The 18,482-nt window shown below is 39.3% G+C and overlaps 1 protein-coding gene across 10 annotated transcripts in view; it reads left to right on the forward strand.

The window, feature by feature from the left end:
• The first annotated feature begins 870 nt into the window (after nt 1-870).
• The window catches only part of BCAS3 (BCAS3 microtubule associated cell migration factor), an 851,656-nt gene continuing 834,044 nt past the window's right edge, over nt 871-18,482 (forward strand). For 3 of the 10 annotated variants that reach the window (XM_074223550.1, XM_074223552.1, XM_074223553.1), the window contains exons 1-3: nt 881-1,248; nt 3,628-3,715; nt 9,360-9,414. In XM_074223550.1, coding sequence (XP_074079651.1) covers nt 1,218-1,248; nt 3,628-3,715; nt 9,360-9,414 — 174 coding nt within the window. In that variant the 5' untranslated portion in view covers nt 881-1,217. Of the gene's footprint in view, nt 1,249-3,627; nt 3,716-9,359; nt 9,415-18,482 lie in introns of all 10 variants that reach the window. The other 7 variants (XM_074223548.1, XM_074223547.1, XM_074223544.1 and 4 more) reach the window with 6 other exon arrangements.

The raw sequence follows: 18,482 nt of genomic DNA on the forward strand, positions 1-18,482 counted from the left end.
TCCGCAGCCCGCAGCTCCCTAAACTCCCCGGGCAGTGGCTGCCCTCGAGGAGCCGGAAGGTAAACACCGCATGAGGAGGCGGGGCCTAAGGGCGGGTTTGGCGCTGATGAATGGCCACTGTTCATGATTGGCAGCTGCCATGTCCACGTGCTCTGAGTTTCGAATCAGCTGTCGCGATAATTCGATGTAAACACCCCCCCCCCTCCCCGTCCGCCTGACCGACTCAGGAAGGGAGGGGGGACGCCCGAAGGCCCTTCCCGCAGGTGATTCTCTTTCCAAGGCCACTGAGTCGGGGTCTTCGGAGAGAACGAGCGCATTCCCCGTCGTTCTAGTCTCGCTTGCTTTGGCCACAGAATCGGAGCCGAACTTAGCCCCCGCGGTGTGTTTCTCTGAGCCTCTTCCGATTGGCTAAGACATTATTCGTCGTCCATTGGCTCCGCCGGCCCCCGAAGGCGGTGCCCACTTTTGGCCGAAACGCCCCTGGGATTGGCCGGTCGGCGAGTTCCGCCGTGGCGTAGGTAGGAGGCGCCGCCTGTCACTCAGCGGAGGGGGACTCTAAACAGCGAACGAGGCGGCAGGAGAGCCCGGTAACCGGCGGGGGCAGCCGGTGAGGGGGGCCGCGGGGTCCGAAGGGCTGCGGAGCCCGGAGGGGCGCCGGCGGGCGGGCTTCCGGGGCGGGACGCGGAGCGGCGAGGGGCGCGGGGCAGGCGCGGGGCCGTGGGGCTCCGGTTAGTGGTGGGAGGTCACGGCCGGGGGCAGGGAGGGGTAGCTGTGGCCTCAGGGGGAGCGGGAGGCCGAGGACCCGCCCCGAGCCCAGGGCAGCATCCAGGTGCCCGCAGGCCGGGTCTGGGGGGGGGAGGACTCTAGGGCCCGAGGGCAACACGGCTCTCCCCCGCCCCCCGCCGGTGGTAGAACGAGAATGGGGTCGCTTTTGTTGCCCGAAGGAGCGGGGTGCAGCACCCCAGCCAGGGACCCTCGTCATTGTTCTCTCCCGGCTTAGCTGATGAGGCCCTCGGGAGCTCCGGATGGAGGATCCTCGTGAAGAGACCTGCGGCTGGGTGGTGCGCTGCCCCGCAAGTGGCCAGTCAGCCCGGGGCACCTTCTTCGGCCCCTCCCCTCAACCTGGGGCTGCTCCCTGCTCTCCAGACCTTTTTTTTTTTAGGTTTTTTGGTTTTTTTTTTGCAATGGGGTGAAGTGGCCACACAGCTAGGTTAATTATGAAGTGTCTGAGGCCGGATTTGAACTCAGGTACTCCTGCCCCCTCTCCAGACTTTTTTTTGAGGCATTCCCAAATTCCCATTTGCTTTCGAAGTTAAGAGATGGCCTGGAGGGAATCAGAGATTCAGAGCTGCCCCCTGCAAGCTTGGGGAGAGAGAGATTCTTTATATCTTGGGCCTGGCTCAGATAGAAATTTGCCAGAACGAAATTGTGTTTGCTTGTCTTAGGATTCATTCTTTCCTCATGAAAGGTTGAGCAGAGAAGTTCCTTGATTAACTTAGTGGAGACAAGCTTTTATTTGGAACTTTATCTTCCTTTGAAGAAGGGGGACCCATGAAAGGCTAGACTCTGATGTGAATGTTTGTGCTTCTGAAGAGAGAGCCAACTCCTTTCTTGATGTTTGTCCTCCCTTTTCGAGGAAGGCCATGACATCAGGAAGATGATGCCAAAGCAAGCATGGACTAGATTTTAGTGAGCAGGCTCTGTGCTAAGTCACCCACCTCACTTTCCCCCTCCAGAGCCATCTGGGTCCAGTGACCAGATGTGAATCAGGATGATTGGAGATGGTCCTCGATGTGAGGCAATCAGGATTAAGTGACTTGCCTAAGTCCATAGTTAAGTGTAAATGTCTGAAACTGGAACCCCAAGACCAGTGCTCTATCCATTTCATTGCCTAGTTGCCCCTTTCTTTCTTTTCAGGTCTCCAACTTTATGATTTTTTAAAAATTCCCTTTGGGTTCCTCCCCAAGAGAGAATAAACTTAGTTTTTTTTCTTAGAAAAACAGTCCCCTTTTCCATGAGCCTCTACTTTTCCAACAGCTCATTGTATCAGTGAAGGGCAAAATTGAGGTTGTTTAGCCCTTTCTTCTGTCATATCTTTTGCTGCTTTTATAGACCCAGAGCTATGTGACAAATCCTTAACCCTGGGAGCTCTTCCCACTCTATCAGAATTGTAGGGTACAGGGACTTCTACCCAATCTGGTCACTGGTTGGAAGCCCCCACAAATGTATGTGTTTGAGTGTATTCTCTGTGTTATGTGTATATTCTATGTGTGATGGTTATATGTAGGCCTAGCACAGAGGGTGACTCAATTCCACAGTAGCATCAACCACATAATCTCCAATTGCTGTGGTTATGCCTTTTTAGATACTGAGAATATTCTATAGAGTACTCCTCCCAGGAGTGTGTCTATATCCCAGGAAGATAAAATCCTAAAAGAACAATCAGTATTCTTTAAAAAAAACTTTTTTTGGAGGCAATTGGAGTTAAGTGACTTGTCTAAGGCCACTGAACTAGTAAGTTTCTGGGGTTAGATTTGTACTCATGACCTCTTGTTTCCAGGGCCAGAACTCTGTTTATTGCTCTAGCTGCCCTAGATAATTTAATTCAGAAATTCTTAACTTTTTTAATGTCATAAAACCCCCATTGTCAGTCTTTTGAAACTTATTAATTTTTAAAAATTTATAGTTTTTAATGCATAAAATAAAATGCTCAAAATGACAAAGGAAGCATTACATTTATATGCAATTATTATACTCATTAATCATGATATCTAGCATTTGTAAACACTTTAAGGTTTATGATTGCTTTTTTTGCAAGGCAATGGGATTAAATGACTTGTCCAAGGTCACACAGCTAGGCAATTCTTAAGTGTCTGAGGTCAAATTTGAACTCAGGTCCTCCTGATTCTGGGGCCGAGACTCCATCCACTGTGCTACCTAGCTGCCCCAACACTTTAAGGTTTATAAAACATTGTACATGTTTGACCTTCTCACCAACCCTGGTTGTTGACAGGATTATATTTTATTCCTATTTTACAGATTTAGGAACTGAGACTGAGAGGATAGGATAAGTGATTTGCTCAGCCTCACACAATTACAGCAACTAGTTCTAGGATCATCAATGAATTTTATTGCTTCAATATTATAAAATTTGTTCTAGACCAACTCTTTGTATGTAGATTACAAGTATGGTTATAGCAAGTAACAGCTGCCATTCCTTGGCAGTGCAGCAAATATTGGCTAACCTGTGCAAAAATTGAACTTTGTTCATTTATTATAGACAAAAGCAGTAGTACCAAGCCCAATTTATAATATGGGCATCCAATATTTAAAAAAAAACACTTAGAATAAGCATTTTGTACAAATGCTAATAAATTCCTCTTCACTTGAAAATAGACTTATAATCGTACTTAGCTACTTACATTAAACAGTTTTTGTGAAGAAAGCACTTTATAAACTTATAATTATTATGAAATAAAAATTTAGATACTTTTGTTCTAGTCTCCTTGTGGACAGTCATCACTAAAGAAATATCACAAATAGGCAGTCGTGAAAATTTCCAACAATTGAGTGACTAAGCATAAATTTTCTGTGATTTTGTTTTTTTTTTCTCTATTCTGGAACTAGGTAGTGTGAAAGCAGCTATGGCTTCAGAATCTCCACGAAGGCCCAGCCGATGTACTGGGGGAGTTGTGGTTCGTCCTCAGGCTGTAACGTAAGAAAATTTCAGAATAAGCCTATTGGCTATTGAAAACTTAGACCCCCTTTATATGACCAGGAATGAAAATGATTTCTCATTTTCAGACACAGTGCTTACTTTTGGAAGGTACTTTTTATTTTGGCCTTATAGATAGGTAAATCCCTTGAAAGAGAAGTACGGAGAACCATTTATTTTACCTCACCCATCCATTGAGTCCACTACAGATTTATGTTCTTTTCTTTCACTTGGAGCATTGCAGTAAGGCAGTCCTTTTATTCTTCCTCAAACAATTCTCTATCCCACTTTGAACATTTTCTTCTTCAAGCCTCCCACATCACTTCCTTCCCCACCATTTTAGTTTGGGACTTCACCTTTTTTTTTTTTTTTTAGATTTTTTTCAAGGCAATGGGGTTAAGTGGCTTGCCCAAGGCCACAGGGCTAGGTAATTACTAAGTGTCTAAGGTCACATTTGAACCCAGGTCCTCCCAACTCCAAGGCCGGTGCTGTATCCACTGCGCCACCTAGCTGCCCCTCACCTCTTCTTTTTCTGAGAAAATTTAGGTCATTTACTGAGAGTTCTTTACCTTGATTATATGCTTAATATATCTTCCTTCAAGTCTTTGATGAAGTTATAAGGCTAATCCTTCTGTATACATCCTTGATCTTTCTGTAATCCATTCTTGATCTTACTATAATCCACACTCTTTCTTATCATCAATATCTCACTATCTTTTGACTCCTTCCCTACTGCTTATTAATAGTCCTATGTTTCCCTATCCTAAATTATGGTCCAAGTATTTTCCCATGTCTCGTTAACTCTTTCCCTCTTGGGGAAAGTCAGCTTTATTAGATGCCTTTACTCTACTCTCACTGATTTCCAGGCATTCTACCATCTGCTTTCAACCTTATCATTTAAATGAAACTGCTCTCTTCAAAGTTACCCATTCTAATGGTTTCTTTTTTTTTTCATTCATTTTTGCAGCATATGACACTGCTGGCGATCTTCTTCTCTTGGATGTTCTCTCTCTGGGTTTTCATGACACTGTTCTCTTTTATTTCTTCTCCCTTTGAATCATCTAATACATCTCAATCTCATAGATGGATTTTCATCTCTGTATGTCTAGTCGTTGTCACATCCTCCTAGTCTCTGTCCAGAGCTCCTTTCTTTTTTTCCTGTATACTTTATAATCTTTTGATCTCGCCTGAGTTCGACTTTCATCTTTTGGCAAATGATTACTAGTTGTATACGCCTAGTCTCTTTTCTAAGTTCTGGTCCTATACCACCAATTACTTATTGAACATTTTGCACTAGATATCCTATAGGCATCTCAAACTCAATATGTCTGAAAGAAAATGATTATCTTTTTCCCAATGCCTTCCCTCTTTTCAGCTTCCCTATGTTATTTTTTTAAAAAGAAATTTATTTTTTATTTTTAACACTTTTTTTTAAAATTGAGTTTTGAATTACCTCTCCTCCTCCCACCCATTGAGAAGGCAAGAAATGTCATTTCAGATATATGTCTGCAATCATATAGAACACAATTCCTTACTAGTGGTGATGCAAAAGAAAGATCAAGAAAGATAAAGTGAAAAAATTATTCTTCACTTTGCACTCAGATTCCATCAGTTCTCTCTCTGAAAGTGGATATCACTTTTTATCATAAGTCCTTCAAAATTGTCTTGGATCATTCTATTGATCGGAGTAGCTAAGTCTTTCAAAGTGGATCATCTTTACTGTGTTGCTGTAACAGTGCACCAAGTCAATTTGTTCTGCTCCCTTGATTTGGCATCAGTTTATATATATTCTCAGATTTTTTCTAAAATTGTCCTTTCTTAATTTCATAAAATTATTCCATCATTATCATATACCACTTCCCTATTACTGTTTTTTTTTTTAAGTTTTTGGAAGGCAGTGGGGTTAAGTGGCTTGCCTAAGGCCACACAGCTAGGTAATTAAGTGTCTGAGGTCGGATTTGAACTCCAGTCCTCCTGACTCCAAGGCCAGTGCTCTATCCACTGTGCCACCTAGCAAAGCCCTACTTTCCTATTAAGAGCAACACCTTCCTTTCAGTTAACCAGGCTCAAAACCTTGGTGACATCTTTTACTCCTCTCTTTCTTATCTCATACATCTAGCCATTTACTAGATCTTGTCATTGCTACCTTTGAAAAATTTCTTGAATATAACCACCTCTCTCCACTCAAATAAATATCATCCTAGTACAAACCCTTATCTTCTCTTACCTGGACTATTGCAATGGCTTTTTATTGGTCTTTCTGCCTTTAGGTTCTTCTCATTCTAATTTGTCTTTCATATAAGTGAAAAGTGAATATTCTAAAATGTATATATAGTTTTCCTAATCAATAAATTCCAATGATTCCAGGTTGCCTTAAGGATTCAAAATACAGTCCTTTGTTTGACTTTTGAAAACTTCTCATCCTGGTCCCTTTCTATTTTTGCAAGTATCCTCTACATTGCTTTCTTCCTTCTCTCCATGCCTCTGCTATACTTATATTGTTGTTATTTCTAGCTCGTAGTCTTCTGACTCCTTGAGAAAGCCTTCTTTGGGCCATAATCAAGATCTCTTAATGTCCTCTAATCATAAACTTCCTGTCCTTCCAACTTTTCCTGTGCTTGAGTTATCCCAAATATCTTTTTTTATCCTCAGGGTTACCTCTATGTCCTTCATACCTCAGTATTTTCCCAGATTGTTTGTTAACTTGATTCAGACTTAACGTTTTTCCTATCCCAATCTTTTTTTTTTTTTTAGGTTTTTGCAAGTCAGTGGGGTTAAGTGGCTTGCCCAAGGCCACATGACTAGGTAATTATTAAGTGTCTGAGACCGAGTTTAAACCCAAGTACTCCTGACTCCAGGGCTGGTACTTTATCCACTGTGCCACCTATCCGCCCCCCTTTCCCAATCTTAACTCAATTTCGTTTACAAGTTGAACTACCTTTGACTGCCTGTCCTATCACTTGTCTTGCTTTGCCAATTCTTAATTGTTTAGGTATAGCTTAATGTTCTGTTCTTGGATCTTTTCTCTCTGCATTGTCTTTCTTGTGGATTCTGTCAAGACCCAAGGGTTCAAATACCATCTATGCTATTTTTTTTTTTTTTAGATTTTTTTTCAAGGCAATGGGGTTAAGTGGCTTGCCCAAGGGCACACAGCTAGGTAATTATTAAGTGTCTGAGGCCGGATTTGAACTCAGGCACTCCTGACTCCAAGGCCAGTGCTCTATTCGCTGTGCCACCTAGCCGCCCCCATCTATGCTATTGACTGTTAGTTTTGTATATCCAGCCTTAGCCATTCTCCAAAGGCCCAATTTTTCATCAACAAGTGGAAGGCCTGAGGATATCTTAAGCTCCTGGCCAAAACAGATCTCATTATTTCCTTCTATCCTCACTAAATCCTCCTCTCCTAATGTCCTTGTCTTGGTGAAGTGTGCAATATATACTCCTTTCTTGTTAGCCAGGTTCACAACCTGTTTATCTTCCTTGACTTTGGTCTCTCCCTCACCATCCATATATCTGTCATTTGTTGTCAAGTCTTTCTGATTTCACCTCCACAATATTTAGCCTTTACATTATATCTCTACCTTTCTATTCGCTTACATAGCCACCACTTTAATTTAGATCTTCCTTAACTCTTTAGATTATTGAAGCTCTAACCTAATTGGTCTCTATGCCTCCAGTCTCTCCTTTGTCCAATCTGTCTTCCAAATAGCTGTCAAATTAATAATCTTGTAGCTTTTCCATCACAGGTATAACCAAATCTCTCCTTTGCTCAGGAAACTTTGGTGCCTCCCAGTTGCTTCTAGGGAAAATACCATCTCTGCATTTTGTTACTTGCTCCTCTTGAGTTTACAATTCAACTAAATTTCCTATTTCTTATCTCCTTTCTTTTCCATTGGTGGAAGTACATTCCCCCCTCCCATTTACCTCATAGAATCCTGCTTCTTTCAAGGCTCAGCTGAAGTATCACCTCCACCATAAATTCTGTCCTCATTCTTCCTTTCCCTCCCTTCCTCAGTTGTAATGCTCTCTCTCTCTCTCTCTCTTTCTCTGCTTCTCTCTCTCTCTCTCTCTCTCTCTCTCTCTCTCTCTCTCTCTCTCTCTCTCCCTCTCTCCCTCCCTCTCTCTCTCTTTTTCCAAAATTACTTCATATTTACATTCTATACAGTTGTGTTTATTTGTATTCATATTATTTTTTCTCAATAAAATGTAAAATTGAGGGCAGGACCATTTTTCTTTTTTCTTTTTTGGTATTCTCAGTGCTTGACACACAGTGGGCATTTAATAAATGCTTGTGGAATGAATTCATTTACTGCTTAAACTGCTTTAATACACAGGTTATTCCCATTACCTCACAAGATTCATTGAATTTCTATTACTTATTGTGACTTTGGGCATGTTCTCCTCTCTAGGCCTTAGTTTCTTCTGTGAAAGGATGTAAGTTACATTAGACCTGTATAATCTCTTCCAGCTCTAAAAAAATCAGTGTTCTTATAATGACCCCAGTCATTTTTATTTAGAAAATACAAAGACTTCTTTTATTCTTATTTAAGAAAATGTTAATCTCTTTTGAGTTTTACCATAGCTGAGTATTTCTGTTCTTGCTATTTCAGTCTATGCTTGCAGGCACCTTGCACACTTTCTTCCTTCATGCCTGTTACAGATCTTAGTGAAAATACTCTTTTCCTCCTTAATGTTGGTAAATTATTTTAATAAATTTAGTTCTCATACACTGTACTAGCAGAAGCAAGTAAATTTAAGGAAAACAGTTGATATGTATTCTAATTTTGGAAAAAATATAACATGATGCCTTATGTACAATTTATAGCTTTGATCATTTTCTTTGATTATTTTTGCCTTTAGTCAACACTTACAAGTCTTTGGATAATTTTTAAGATTTAGAATTAGCCAAATGTATTGTTTGTATTTTCTCTGACTGATGATTTTTCACAACCTTATTGGCAAGTTATAGGTGTTAGTTTGTGCTTCCTTTTAGACAGTTCTTTCCTATGGTTTTAATCTTTTCACAGAGCCATGGGGCTTTAATGATTGTACTTTTACAGCTTTACACTCTGCACTTGCAACAAAATTTTGTTTCAGATTTGGAAGGTAGTACACTCTATGGAGTCATCAGCATCATTGTCTTAGGCCTAACTAGGGCATTGTTTTGCCCTTATTCAGAAGTAAAGTCATTATTGGAGCTTCCATCAACATAGAGTTCCTTTTCTACCATCCTTTTAAACAGGTTCTGTAAGATATTTGAAAAAATGACCTTATCAAGAGGAGAAGGCTATAAATGTGTCAGGGAAGAATTCTGAATAATGTTCATATTGATTCTTTTCCTTTCTTGTTAGATTTTATTCCTGATAAACATTTTTTTAAAAGTTGCAAACTTAGTTAATTTCAAGATTTTAGTTTATCAAAAAGTTTTATGAAACTAGAAAAATTAAATTGCTCCAACTAAATAAGTTCAAGAAAACTGAGATGAAAGTTGAACTCTTCTTAAATTTGGTCATTCAGAGGGGAATGAGTTCCCCTTTCATCCCCGAACTTATAAATTGATCTTTTCCCATTATTTACACTGTTCTCTATTATCTCAAGCTTCCATGGTGATTTTTCTCTATTTTATTCTTTTTATTTTTTTCAGGGAGCAGTCTTATATGGAGAGTGTTGTAACTTTCCTTCAGGATGTTGTGCCACAGGTAAGTGACTTTCTGTGGCTCTGGAAATGTTTTTCTTCTACCTCATGTTGATGGGAAACATTTTGCTTCAGTTACTTTAGCCCATGTTCCAGTAGGCTTTTGCTCTTTCCCCTCTAGAGTTTTATTTGAAAGACTATGCAGAGTTTGACCTACCTTGAGAGGAGGGATTTAGTCTTTGACTTTTATTATTGTGGAAGAGCTTGGTGGAGCAACATATAATTGCTCAACTTCTGACTCCTGGGACAACTTTACTTCAAGGGTTATTTGTTCTGTGGGGCTGAGTCCTTGGCATTGGATCTTTTTACCCAGTTCTGTTCCCATAGTCTTCCTTTCCTATTTCTATGTTCTGTGTTTATAGAATGTGATGAGTAATTTGTTGGAAATTTGGTGAACTGGAAATTAGACTTAAACATAAAGCTGCATCTGAACATTTTTGTTCAATAGTGGGGTTTTTTTTTCTAGTTTTTGCAAAGCAGTGGGGTTAAGTGACTTGCCCAAAGCCACACAGCTACATAATTATTAAGTGTCTGAGGCCAGATTTGAACTCAGGTACTCCTGACTCCAGGGCCGGTGCTATCCACTGCACCACCTAGCCACCCTCAATAGCCCCCTCAATATAAAGTCTAGTTACCCTCAATTTTTTCCCTAGCTAGTTAAGTTTTTATCTACCACTTGTTCATTTCCAGCAATAATGATAGATGTTGGAAGACTCTTGAATTTTTTTTGCAGAATTTGAGGCCTCATCCCTACTAAAAGGATTTCCTGGTTACATAAATTTCGTTTCCACTTTGTTTTTACCTGACAGTCTCTTGGAGAACTTGTTAGGATTTCCTGGGATTTGTGCTTCTCATACAGAGGAAAGAATAAAAGCACCCATATTACTAATGTGAGCTTAACATTTCAGTGATTCTCATTATGTGCCAGGCACTATGCTGAGCACTTCATAATTATTATCTCATTTGATCTTCACCAAAATTCTGAGAGTTAGGTGCTAAATTTTCTTTTTATTGATGGAAAAACTGAGGCAAACACTGGTAAATGATTTACCCAGGGTCGCAGAGCAACCAGGTATCTGAAACCAGATTTTTACTCCAGGCCTAGTTCTCTCTTCCCACTGTGCCACTTGACTCTAGAGTATATACTAGAATTATCTCTGTAGTGAAATTACTGAATTTAGGGAGGAGGCTTCATTACTGACTTTTTCCCCCTCCTCTTCCTATACCCCTCAGAACCCTGTTGAAAAAGGCCATTAGGGGTGGCTAGGTGGTGTAGTGGATAAAACACCGGCCCTGGAGTCAGGAGTACCTGGGTTCAAATCCGGTCTGAGACACTTAATAATTACCTGGCTGTGTGGCCTTGGGCAAGCCACTTAACTCCATTTGCCTTACAAAAAATAAAATAAAATAAAAAAAAAGACCATTAGTAGGGCTGGCTAGGTTGTGCAGTCTATAGAGCACTGGCCCTGGAGTCAGGAGTACCTGAGTTCAAATCCGGCCTGAGACACTTAATAATTACCTAGTGTGGTCTTGGGCAAGCCACTTAACCCCATTTGCCTTGCAAAAACCTTAAAAAAAAAAAAGAAAAGAAAAAGGCCATTAGTGCCACACCAACTTTAAGGGACTTTTAAAAAGCCCTAAAACATGGTTTATGATTGCTTTAAATAAATCAGTGTCAGGGGCCACTAGGTGGCATAGTGGATAAAGCACTGGCCCTGGAGTCAGGAGTACCTGGGTTCAAATCTGGTCTCAGACACTTAATAATTACCTAGCTTTGTGGTCTTGGGCAAGCCACTTAACCCTGTTTGCCTTGCAAAAACCTAAAAAAAAAAATAAATCAGTGTCATTATACAAGGAAAAGTAGCAGTAGACTATGATAAGAAGAATAGGAAAGGAGTAGAAACAGAGCTTATGTACCCAGGAAATATCTTTTTCTTTTTTCATTGTCAGAAAATTTAAGTATATTTTATTTGTTAGTAACAAGCACTATGTGAAAAAGTAGTTCTACATAAGAATTGTTATGGTTAACAGTCTAGTTAAATAAAATGATTGGAGCTATGTAATTACAAAATATCATAGCATAAATTGCCTACTAGCTGTGTAACCTAGGGTAAATCACTTAAACTCTCTGCAAGACAAGTTACATGTGAGATGTTGATTTGAATTGGTAGAGGGAGTTTCTGAAATGCAAAGGCTCCATAACAATGAATCCATGGTCTGCACCTCCAAAAAATAGTATATAATTACATAATGTCTTAATCAATCTCCAGCAAGTGCCATATAATTATAGTTTGTGAAGACTGTTTAAGTGGAAATTACAGTGATGTAATTACAAGGAGAATAAAAGTTATTTTTAAATTTGTCTTACTGTCTCACTCCTCTCCCTTACTTGAGGACAGAAGCTTAAAGAGCCAGGAGATAGGAAGAAGTATTAGGAGGTTATGAAAATAGCCTAGGCAGGATGTGATATGGGCTTGAACTATGGTGTTTATTGTAGGAATGGAATGTGAGTGTCATGGGATTGAAGAGAGATTGTAGAGGTAGTTTCAATGAAAATTTATTGTCCTTGGTGGAGAGTGAGGGAGCAAAAAAGATAAAGTTGACTATAAGATTTTGAGCCTGAGTGATAGGGATAACAGAAAAGGGGAAGTTGAAATAGAGGAGTTAGATTCATATGGAAAGATAAGTTTGATTTTTGAAGGAGAAATGGGACACGGATTGGGGCAAAGTTATATCATAGGGTAAATTAGTTTGTTATTAGAAGTAGAAATAATTGTGTATTAGGGGTAGCAAGGACATTAATTTCATCAGAGGAATTATATGTGCAGTATAACTAATAAGAGAAGTGGACCCATTCCCTGGTGGTCTAGTGGCTAGGATTCTGCACTTTCACTTGCCGCAGCCGGGGTTCGATTCCTGGTCAGGGAAAAAAGACCATTGGGGAAGCTAGGTGGCCCAGTGGACAGAGCATGCGCCCTGGTGTCAGGAGTACCTGAGTTCAAATCCAGTCTCAGACACTTAATAATGACCTAGCTGTGTGGCCTTGGGCAAGCCACTTAATCCCATTTGCCTTGGAAAAAAAAAAGAAGTGGAAAGCAGGACCAACAATTTCTAGAGAAACTTAAATTAAGTGGTAAAATTTAGATTGGATACTAGGTGTCCTCAACAAGATGCAAATATTTGGATTTTGGTATGTAACCAGGTCATTAAATGTTCTGCTATCAATTCATATATTGTGGGTAGGCCCTGGAGATGCTTGTAAAATAGAATAGAGATCATTGGATTATATTTGGGAAATTGTGATGTACTTTTGTTAATTGAGTCCTTTTCAACAAAGGAAGCCTGTATTTTAAATAAGTATTTTCAAGGTCATGTGAATGTGGCTAGAAAGGATGAACTAGTATAATCTGAAAAGAATCAGAATTTGAGGTAATCCAAGTGACAAAGGAAAAGTTAATGCTGGGAGTTATTGTTGCTGTTATTTGTTTATGCAAGCAGACCAAGGCCTCAGATACATAATTGAATTAGATTTCAGTGAAGGGAGGGTGCAGTACAAAGTCACCAGACTTACTTTCTCCTTCAGAGACACTTGGGTCTAGTGACCAGGTATAGATCAGGATAACTGGAGATGGTTCTGGATGCAGTGGGGGACTTGGCCTTTTCCCAGTTGTGTTTGAGGCAACACTCATTCATTGATTAAGATTTGGCATGAAGGGGGCAGCTAGGTGGTGTAGTGGATAAAGCACCAGCCCTGGAGTCAGGAGTACCTGGGTTTAAATCCGGTCTCAGACACTTAATAATTACCTAGCTGTGTGGTCTTGGGCAAGCCACTTAACTCCATTTGCAAAACCTAAAAAAAAAAAAAAAAAGATTTTGCATGAGAGAACTAAGACCAAGAGGCCAAGAATGACCACTTTTACCTAGTTTGAAAAAAAATCAAGTTGAGAGGGCAAGACCCTCAGGGTTTCTTAGTGATTTAGGAAAGAAAGAAAGAAATGAAACAAATAATGACTGTTAACTTTTGCATAGTCAAAAAAAGTACGGATGTGTGTGTGTGGGGGCAGAAGACCCTTAGGATTTCTGAGCAAAACAGAAACAATGCTAACATTGATTCTAAGCCATTCTGAACCCAGTGACCAAATGGGACTTGGCTGAGTCCTACTGTAATTAGGTTGTAAAGTACTATTCATTGTTATGTGAGTTGGAAATATAAAAGGTAAAAGAGGCTAAATTCATTTAAGTTCAATATACATTATGTTCTTACTAGATGCCAGGTATTATGTTATGTGCTTTGGTTAGAAACTAAAGCTGAAACAATTTCTGTTCTCTAAGAGTATATGTTCTATTGGGAGAAAACCACTAGGACCTAGATAGATAGACACAATTTGTGCAGAGTGAATGCAAAATAATTTCTTGTTGGAGTTTCAGGGGCAGAATTCAACAGCTTGGGGCACTGAAAAACCATCACAGGTATGAGGTAGTATTTGAACTGATGAACTTGTTGCCAGAGGATTGGTGTCACCAATTTAAGATTGAAAGCTCTTGAAGGTGAAAGAATTCTCAAATAGTCCTGGAGTTTTAAAACTGCTCAGGATTTATTATACAAGCCTGCAAAGTTTACAGATTAAAACCTTTTCTCAGGGCGGCTAAGTGGCGCAGTGGACAGAGCCCTGACTCTGGAGTCAGGAGTACCTGAGTTCAAATGTGGCCTCAGACACTTAATAATTATCTAGCTGTGTGGCCTTGGGCAAGCCACTTAATCCCACTGCCTTGCAAAAAAACCTAAAAAAAAAAAATGGAAAAAACCTTTTCTCCTCCTGGAGGAACAGCAAGCACCTTGCAGACAGGAGTTAATAACAAAAGACTCTTCTAGGTTTGAGGGAGAGGGAGAGAGAGAGAAAGAGACAGAGAGACAGAATGAGAGACAGATAGACAGCCAGACAGCCAGGAGAGCTGACTCAAGGGCTGAGACTCAAGAGAGTCTTCTAGCAATGAGGGGAGTACAGATTAGACTTTATAGTCTTGCCCACTTCCTAGACATAGAAGGGAGAATATGGATAAAGAGGAAAATCCCTTCCCGTCTTAGTGACTGAAATCAGTTAAGAGGCTGTAAGCTAGGGGAGTCTAGGTGGTGCAGCGAATAGATTTTTTTCAAATCACTCTAGGGGTGACTAGATGGGGCAGTGGATAAGAGAGCACCAGCCCTGGAGTCAGGAGTACCTGAGTTCAAACCGGGCTCAGACACTTAATCACCTAGCTGTGTGGCCTTCGGCAAGCCACTTAACCCCATTGCCTTGCAAAAAAAAAAAAACCCTAAAAAAAAAATCCAAAACAAAACAAGAAGCTATAAGCTGGGTTGGGGGGGCTTGAAAGGAGAGAAATGAGGTGGAGTTGCAAATTTACATTTAATAGTGGAACATTAGGAGTCAATTTACTGAGATAGAATTTAACAGTGTAAAGGATTACAAAATTTGTTCCAAGTTACAAAGTTACCTAAATTCATAATTCCCAGCATCAAGCTGAGCTTTTAAAATTAACTATGGATACCTAGAAGCAGAAGAAGGAAGGTATTGCTTTATGGTTTTTTAAATAAATTTATTTGTTTTTAACATTTAAAAAAAAGCATTTGAGTTTCAAATTCCTTCCCTCTGTCCCAGAAAGCAAGTGATTGTATCAATAATATATATTCAATAATCAAAATATTTTTATATTTTCCATGTTAACAAATAAAAAAGGCAAAAAAAAAGTGAAAAAAATTATTCTTGAGTTCACATTCAATTCCTTCGTTTTCTCTTTGGAGGTAGATAGCATGTTTCTTCATGTGTCCTTTAGAATGATCTCATTATTTTCTTGATCAGAGTAACTTAGTCTTTTACAGGTGATCTATTGCTACATTATTGCTTTTACTATAATTTCCTGGTTCTGATCACTTCATTTTGCATCAGTTATTAAGTCTTCTCAGGTTTTCCTAAAACCATTCTACTCATCATTTCTTTTTTCATTTTTTAAATTTCATTTAATTTTTGCCCAATTACATGCAAAAACAAGTTCCAACATTCATTTTTTTTTTTTTTTTTGCAAGGCAATGGGGTTAAGTGGCTTGCCCAAGGCCACACAGCTAGGTCATTATTAAGTGTCTGAGACCGGATTTGAACCCAGGTACTCCTGACTCCAAGGCCGGTGCTTTATCCACTATGCCACCTAGCCGCCCCTCAACATTCATTTTTAAAACCTTGAGTTCCAAATTCTCTCCCTTCCTTCTGCCCCACTCTTCGAGAAAGCAAGTTATTTGACATAAGTTTAAAGTATGTAGTCATGAAAAACATTACCACAATAATCATATTCTAAAAGTAAACATAACTCTTCCCCCAAAAAAAGAGAAACCTCAAGAAAAATAAAAAGTATCCTTTGCTCTGCCTTGCTGTTAAAGGTAAGTCATTTACAGCTGATCATCCTACAACTTTGTATATAGTACATTTCCTGTTGCATCTGCTCATATAAATTTTTTACTGGGAGTAGCCTATTCATCATTTCTTATACCAGAATAACATTTTCTTTTTATCACATGCCACAATTTGTTCAGGCATTCCCTAACTGGTTGGTATCCCCTTAATTTCTAGTTCCTTGCCACCAAAAAGCTGTTATAAATATCCTTATACATAAAGGTTCTTTTCCTTCCTCTTTTTCATCTCTTCTGGAGATTAAGTAGTGGTATTGCTAGGTCAAAGGGTAGGCATTTGTTGACTCTTTCACAACTCTTCCAACAATGCATTAATGTCTCATTTTTCCTATATCCCTTCTAACACAGTCATTTTCTTTTTTCATTTAGCAAATCCAATTGGGTATTAAAGTAGTATCACAGAATTGGTCCAACCAGCATTTCTTCTATCAAAAACGATTTAGGACATTTTTAAAAAATGATTTAAATGAATAACATTGATAACCTCATATGAAAACTGTTCATATCTTTTGATCATTTATCAATTGGGCAATGGCTTTTATTTTTTTTAAAATTTGACTCACTTATCTATGTTTGAGAAATAAGGTTTTTATCAGAGAAACTTGTTTCAATATTTTTTTCCCACAGTTGCTATTGCTAACTACATTTCCCTCCATCCTTTTTATCTACCCCCATTTATTCTCTTCTCTGTCACCTTTCACCTATTCCCTGTTTTGTATTTTGCATCTGACTACCCTCTCCCACAGTTTTCCCTCCAAAATATCACCTACGCTTCATCGCCATCTCCTTTCTCCCATTCCTTTCCTCTCCTACTTTCCTCTAGGGAAAGATAGATTTCTATATCCAGTTGAGTGTTTATTATTCCCTCTCTGAGCCAATGATGAGAGTAAGGCCCACTCACACCCCCTCGTCCACTCTATTGCAAAAACTTTTTCTTGCCTCTTTTATGTGAAGGACTTAGCCCATTCTACTTCTCTCTCACCAGAGACAGCAGATCCTTCCTGCTGGTCATCCAAGTTATCTTGGGCTGGAAAATTGCCTACTCTACTACTCTACTACTCTAGAATTTGTTGAGAGTCCAAGGGTCAATACTTAAAGATATTTAAAGATGTCCTCTCCTGGACATCATTTCTTTATAATAGTATTCTATCACAATTACATACAACAAGCTTGTTTAATCACTCTACAGGTGATGGGCATCCTCTGAGTTTCCATTTCTTTTGCCACCATAAAAAGAACTGTTAAGAATATTTTTGTTCATTTAAATCTTTTTCATTTTTCTTTAATCTCTTTGGAATGCAGTCTTAGTAGTGGTTTTATTGGGTCAGAGTATGGAAAATTTTGTTGCCCTTTGGATGTGGTTCAATATTGCTTTCTTCATAGTTTAATCAGTTTTCAACTCCATCAGCAGTGCATTAGTCTCCCTGATTTTCTATATTCTCTTCAAGCATATGTCATTCTATCATGTTAGCTGTAAAAGAGGGAGTTCCGAAAAGTGAGGAAAGGTCATAATTTTGACTTGTAGAAATAAATATGTGTTAACCTTCCCAGAGTTTGTCCTAATCAAGGATAAAAGTTATCAGAGTTTTGGTCTTAGAAAGAGCAGAGCAGAATTATTTTTTTTTTAGGATTTTGCAAGACAAATGGAGTTATGTGGCTTGCTTAAGGACACACAGCTAGGTAATTATCAAGTGTCTGAGGTCGGATTTGATCTCAGGTACTCCTGACTCCAGGGTAGGTGCTCTATCCATTGTGCCACCTAGCCTCCCCTAGTTGTTTAACAAGCATATTTATCTAAATGAAAAATAGTTCAACTGGAGATTTGACTTCCTCCAAGGTATAGGTCTATGAGCTGTCTTAAATAATCTTGACCATTAGAAGACTTTATCTAAACTGTCACCTTGAACTAGACTTGTTCAATCGAAGTAGGGTATGGTCTCCCCAAATCTAGGATGGGAGACTGGTTTGATGAAAATTATGGGGAAATATAGAAGCTGCTAAATGAAAAAAAAGAACTTCCACAGGGTTTACCAGCAAGATAGTTCATCCATTTTCAAGAAGGTAGCATTTAATGTCATTAAAAGCAAAGTATAGGTGAAGCTTAGAGAGATGTGAGACTCTTGACTCTGTAAGAAGGTAAATAAAATTCAATTTTAATGCAGATAGTGACAAACCTAAATTCTTTTATGATGCACTGAGGGTTATTTATGGGTCAAAGATCTTTGGTGCATCTCAGCTACTCAGTGCTGATCCACTTTGATTAGCAATAGAGACATGATCCTAGAGAGATGTACTGAAGATTTCCAAAGTGTCCTTAACAGCTCATCATCAATCAATATAGAAGTCATTGACCATTTACTTAAGTTGAAGTCAAATTAGTTCTGTGCTGAAGCTCCAGAAGAGGTTTTGAATGCCATTAGGCTCCTTTCAAGTGGTAAAACACCTAGTGCTGATTCTATTTCTGCTAAGATCTACAAATTGGGGGGGGATCCATTGCTCATCCATTGGTCATCCAAAAACAGATGAAATTTTCCAGGCTTGAAGAGGTTATCCCTTAAGAATTCAAGGGGGCCTCCATTGTCCATCTTTATAAAGGTAAAGGGAATAGATTG

This window comes from Macrotis lagotis, chromosome 2 (genome assembly GCF_037893015.1).
Source record: "Macrotis lagotis isolate mMagLag1 chromosome 2, bilby.v1.9.chrom.fasta, whole genome shotgun sequence".
NCBI lineage: Eukaryota > Metazoa > Chordata > Mammalia > Peramelemorphia > Peramelidae > Macrotis > Macrotis lagotis.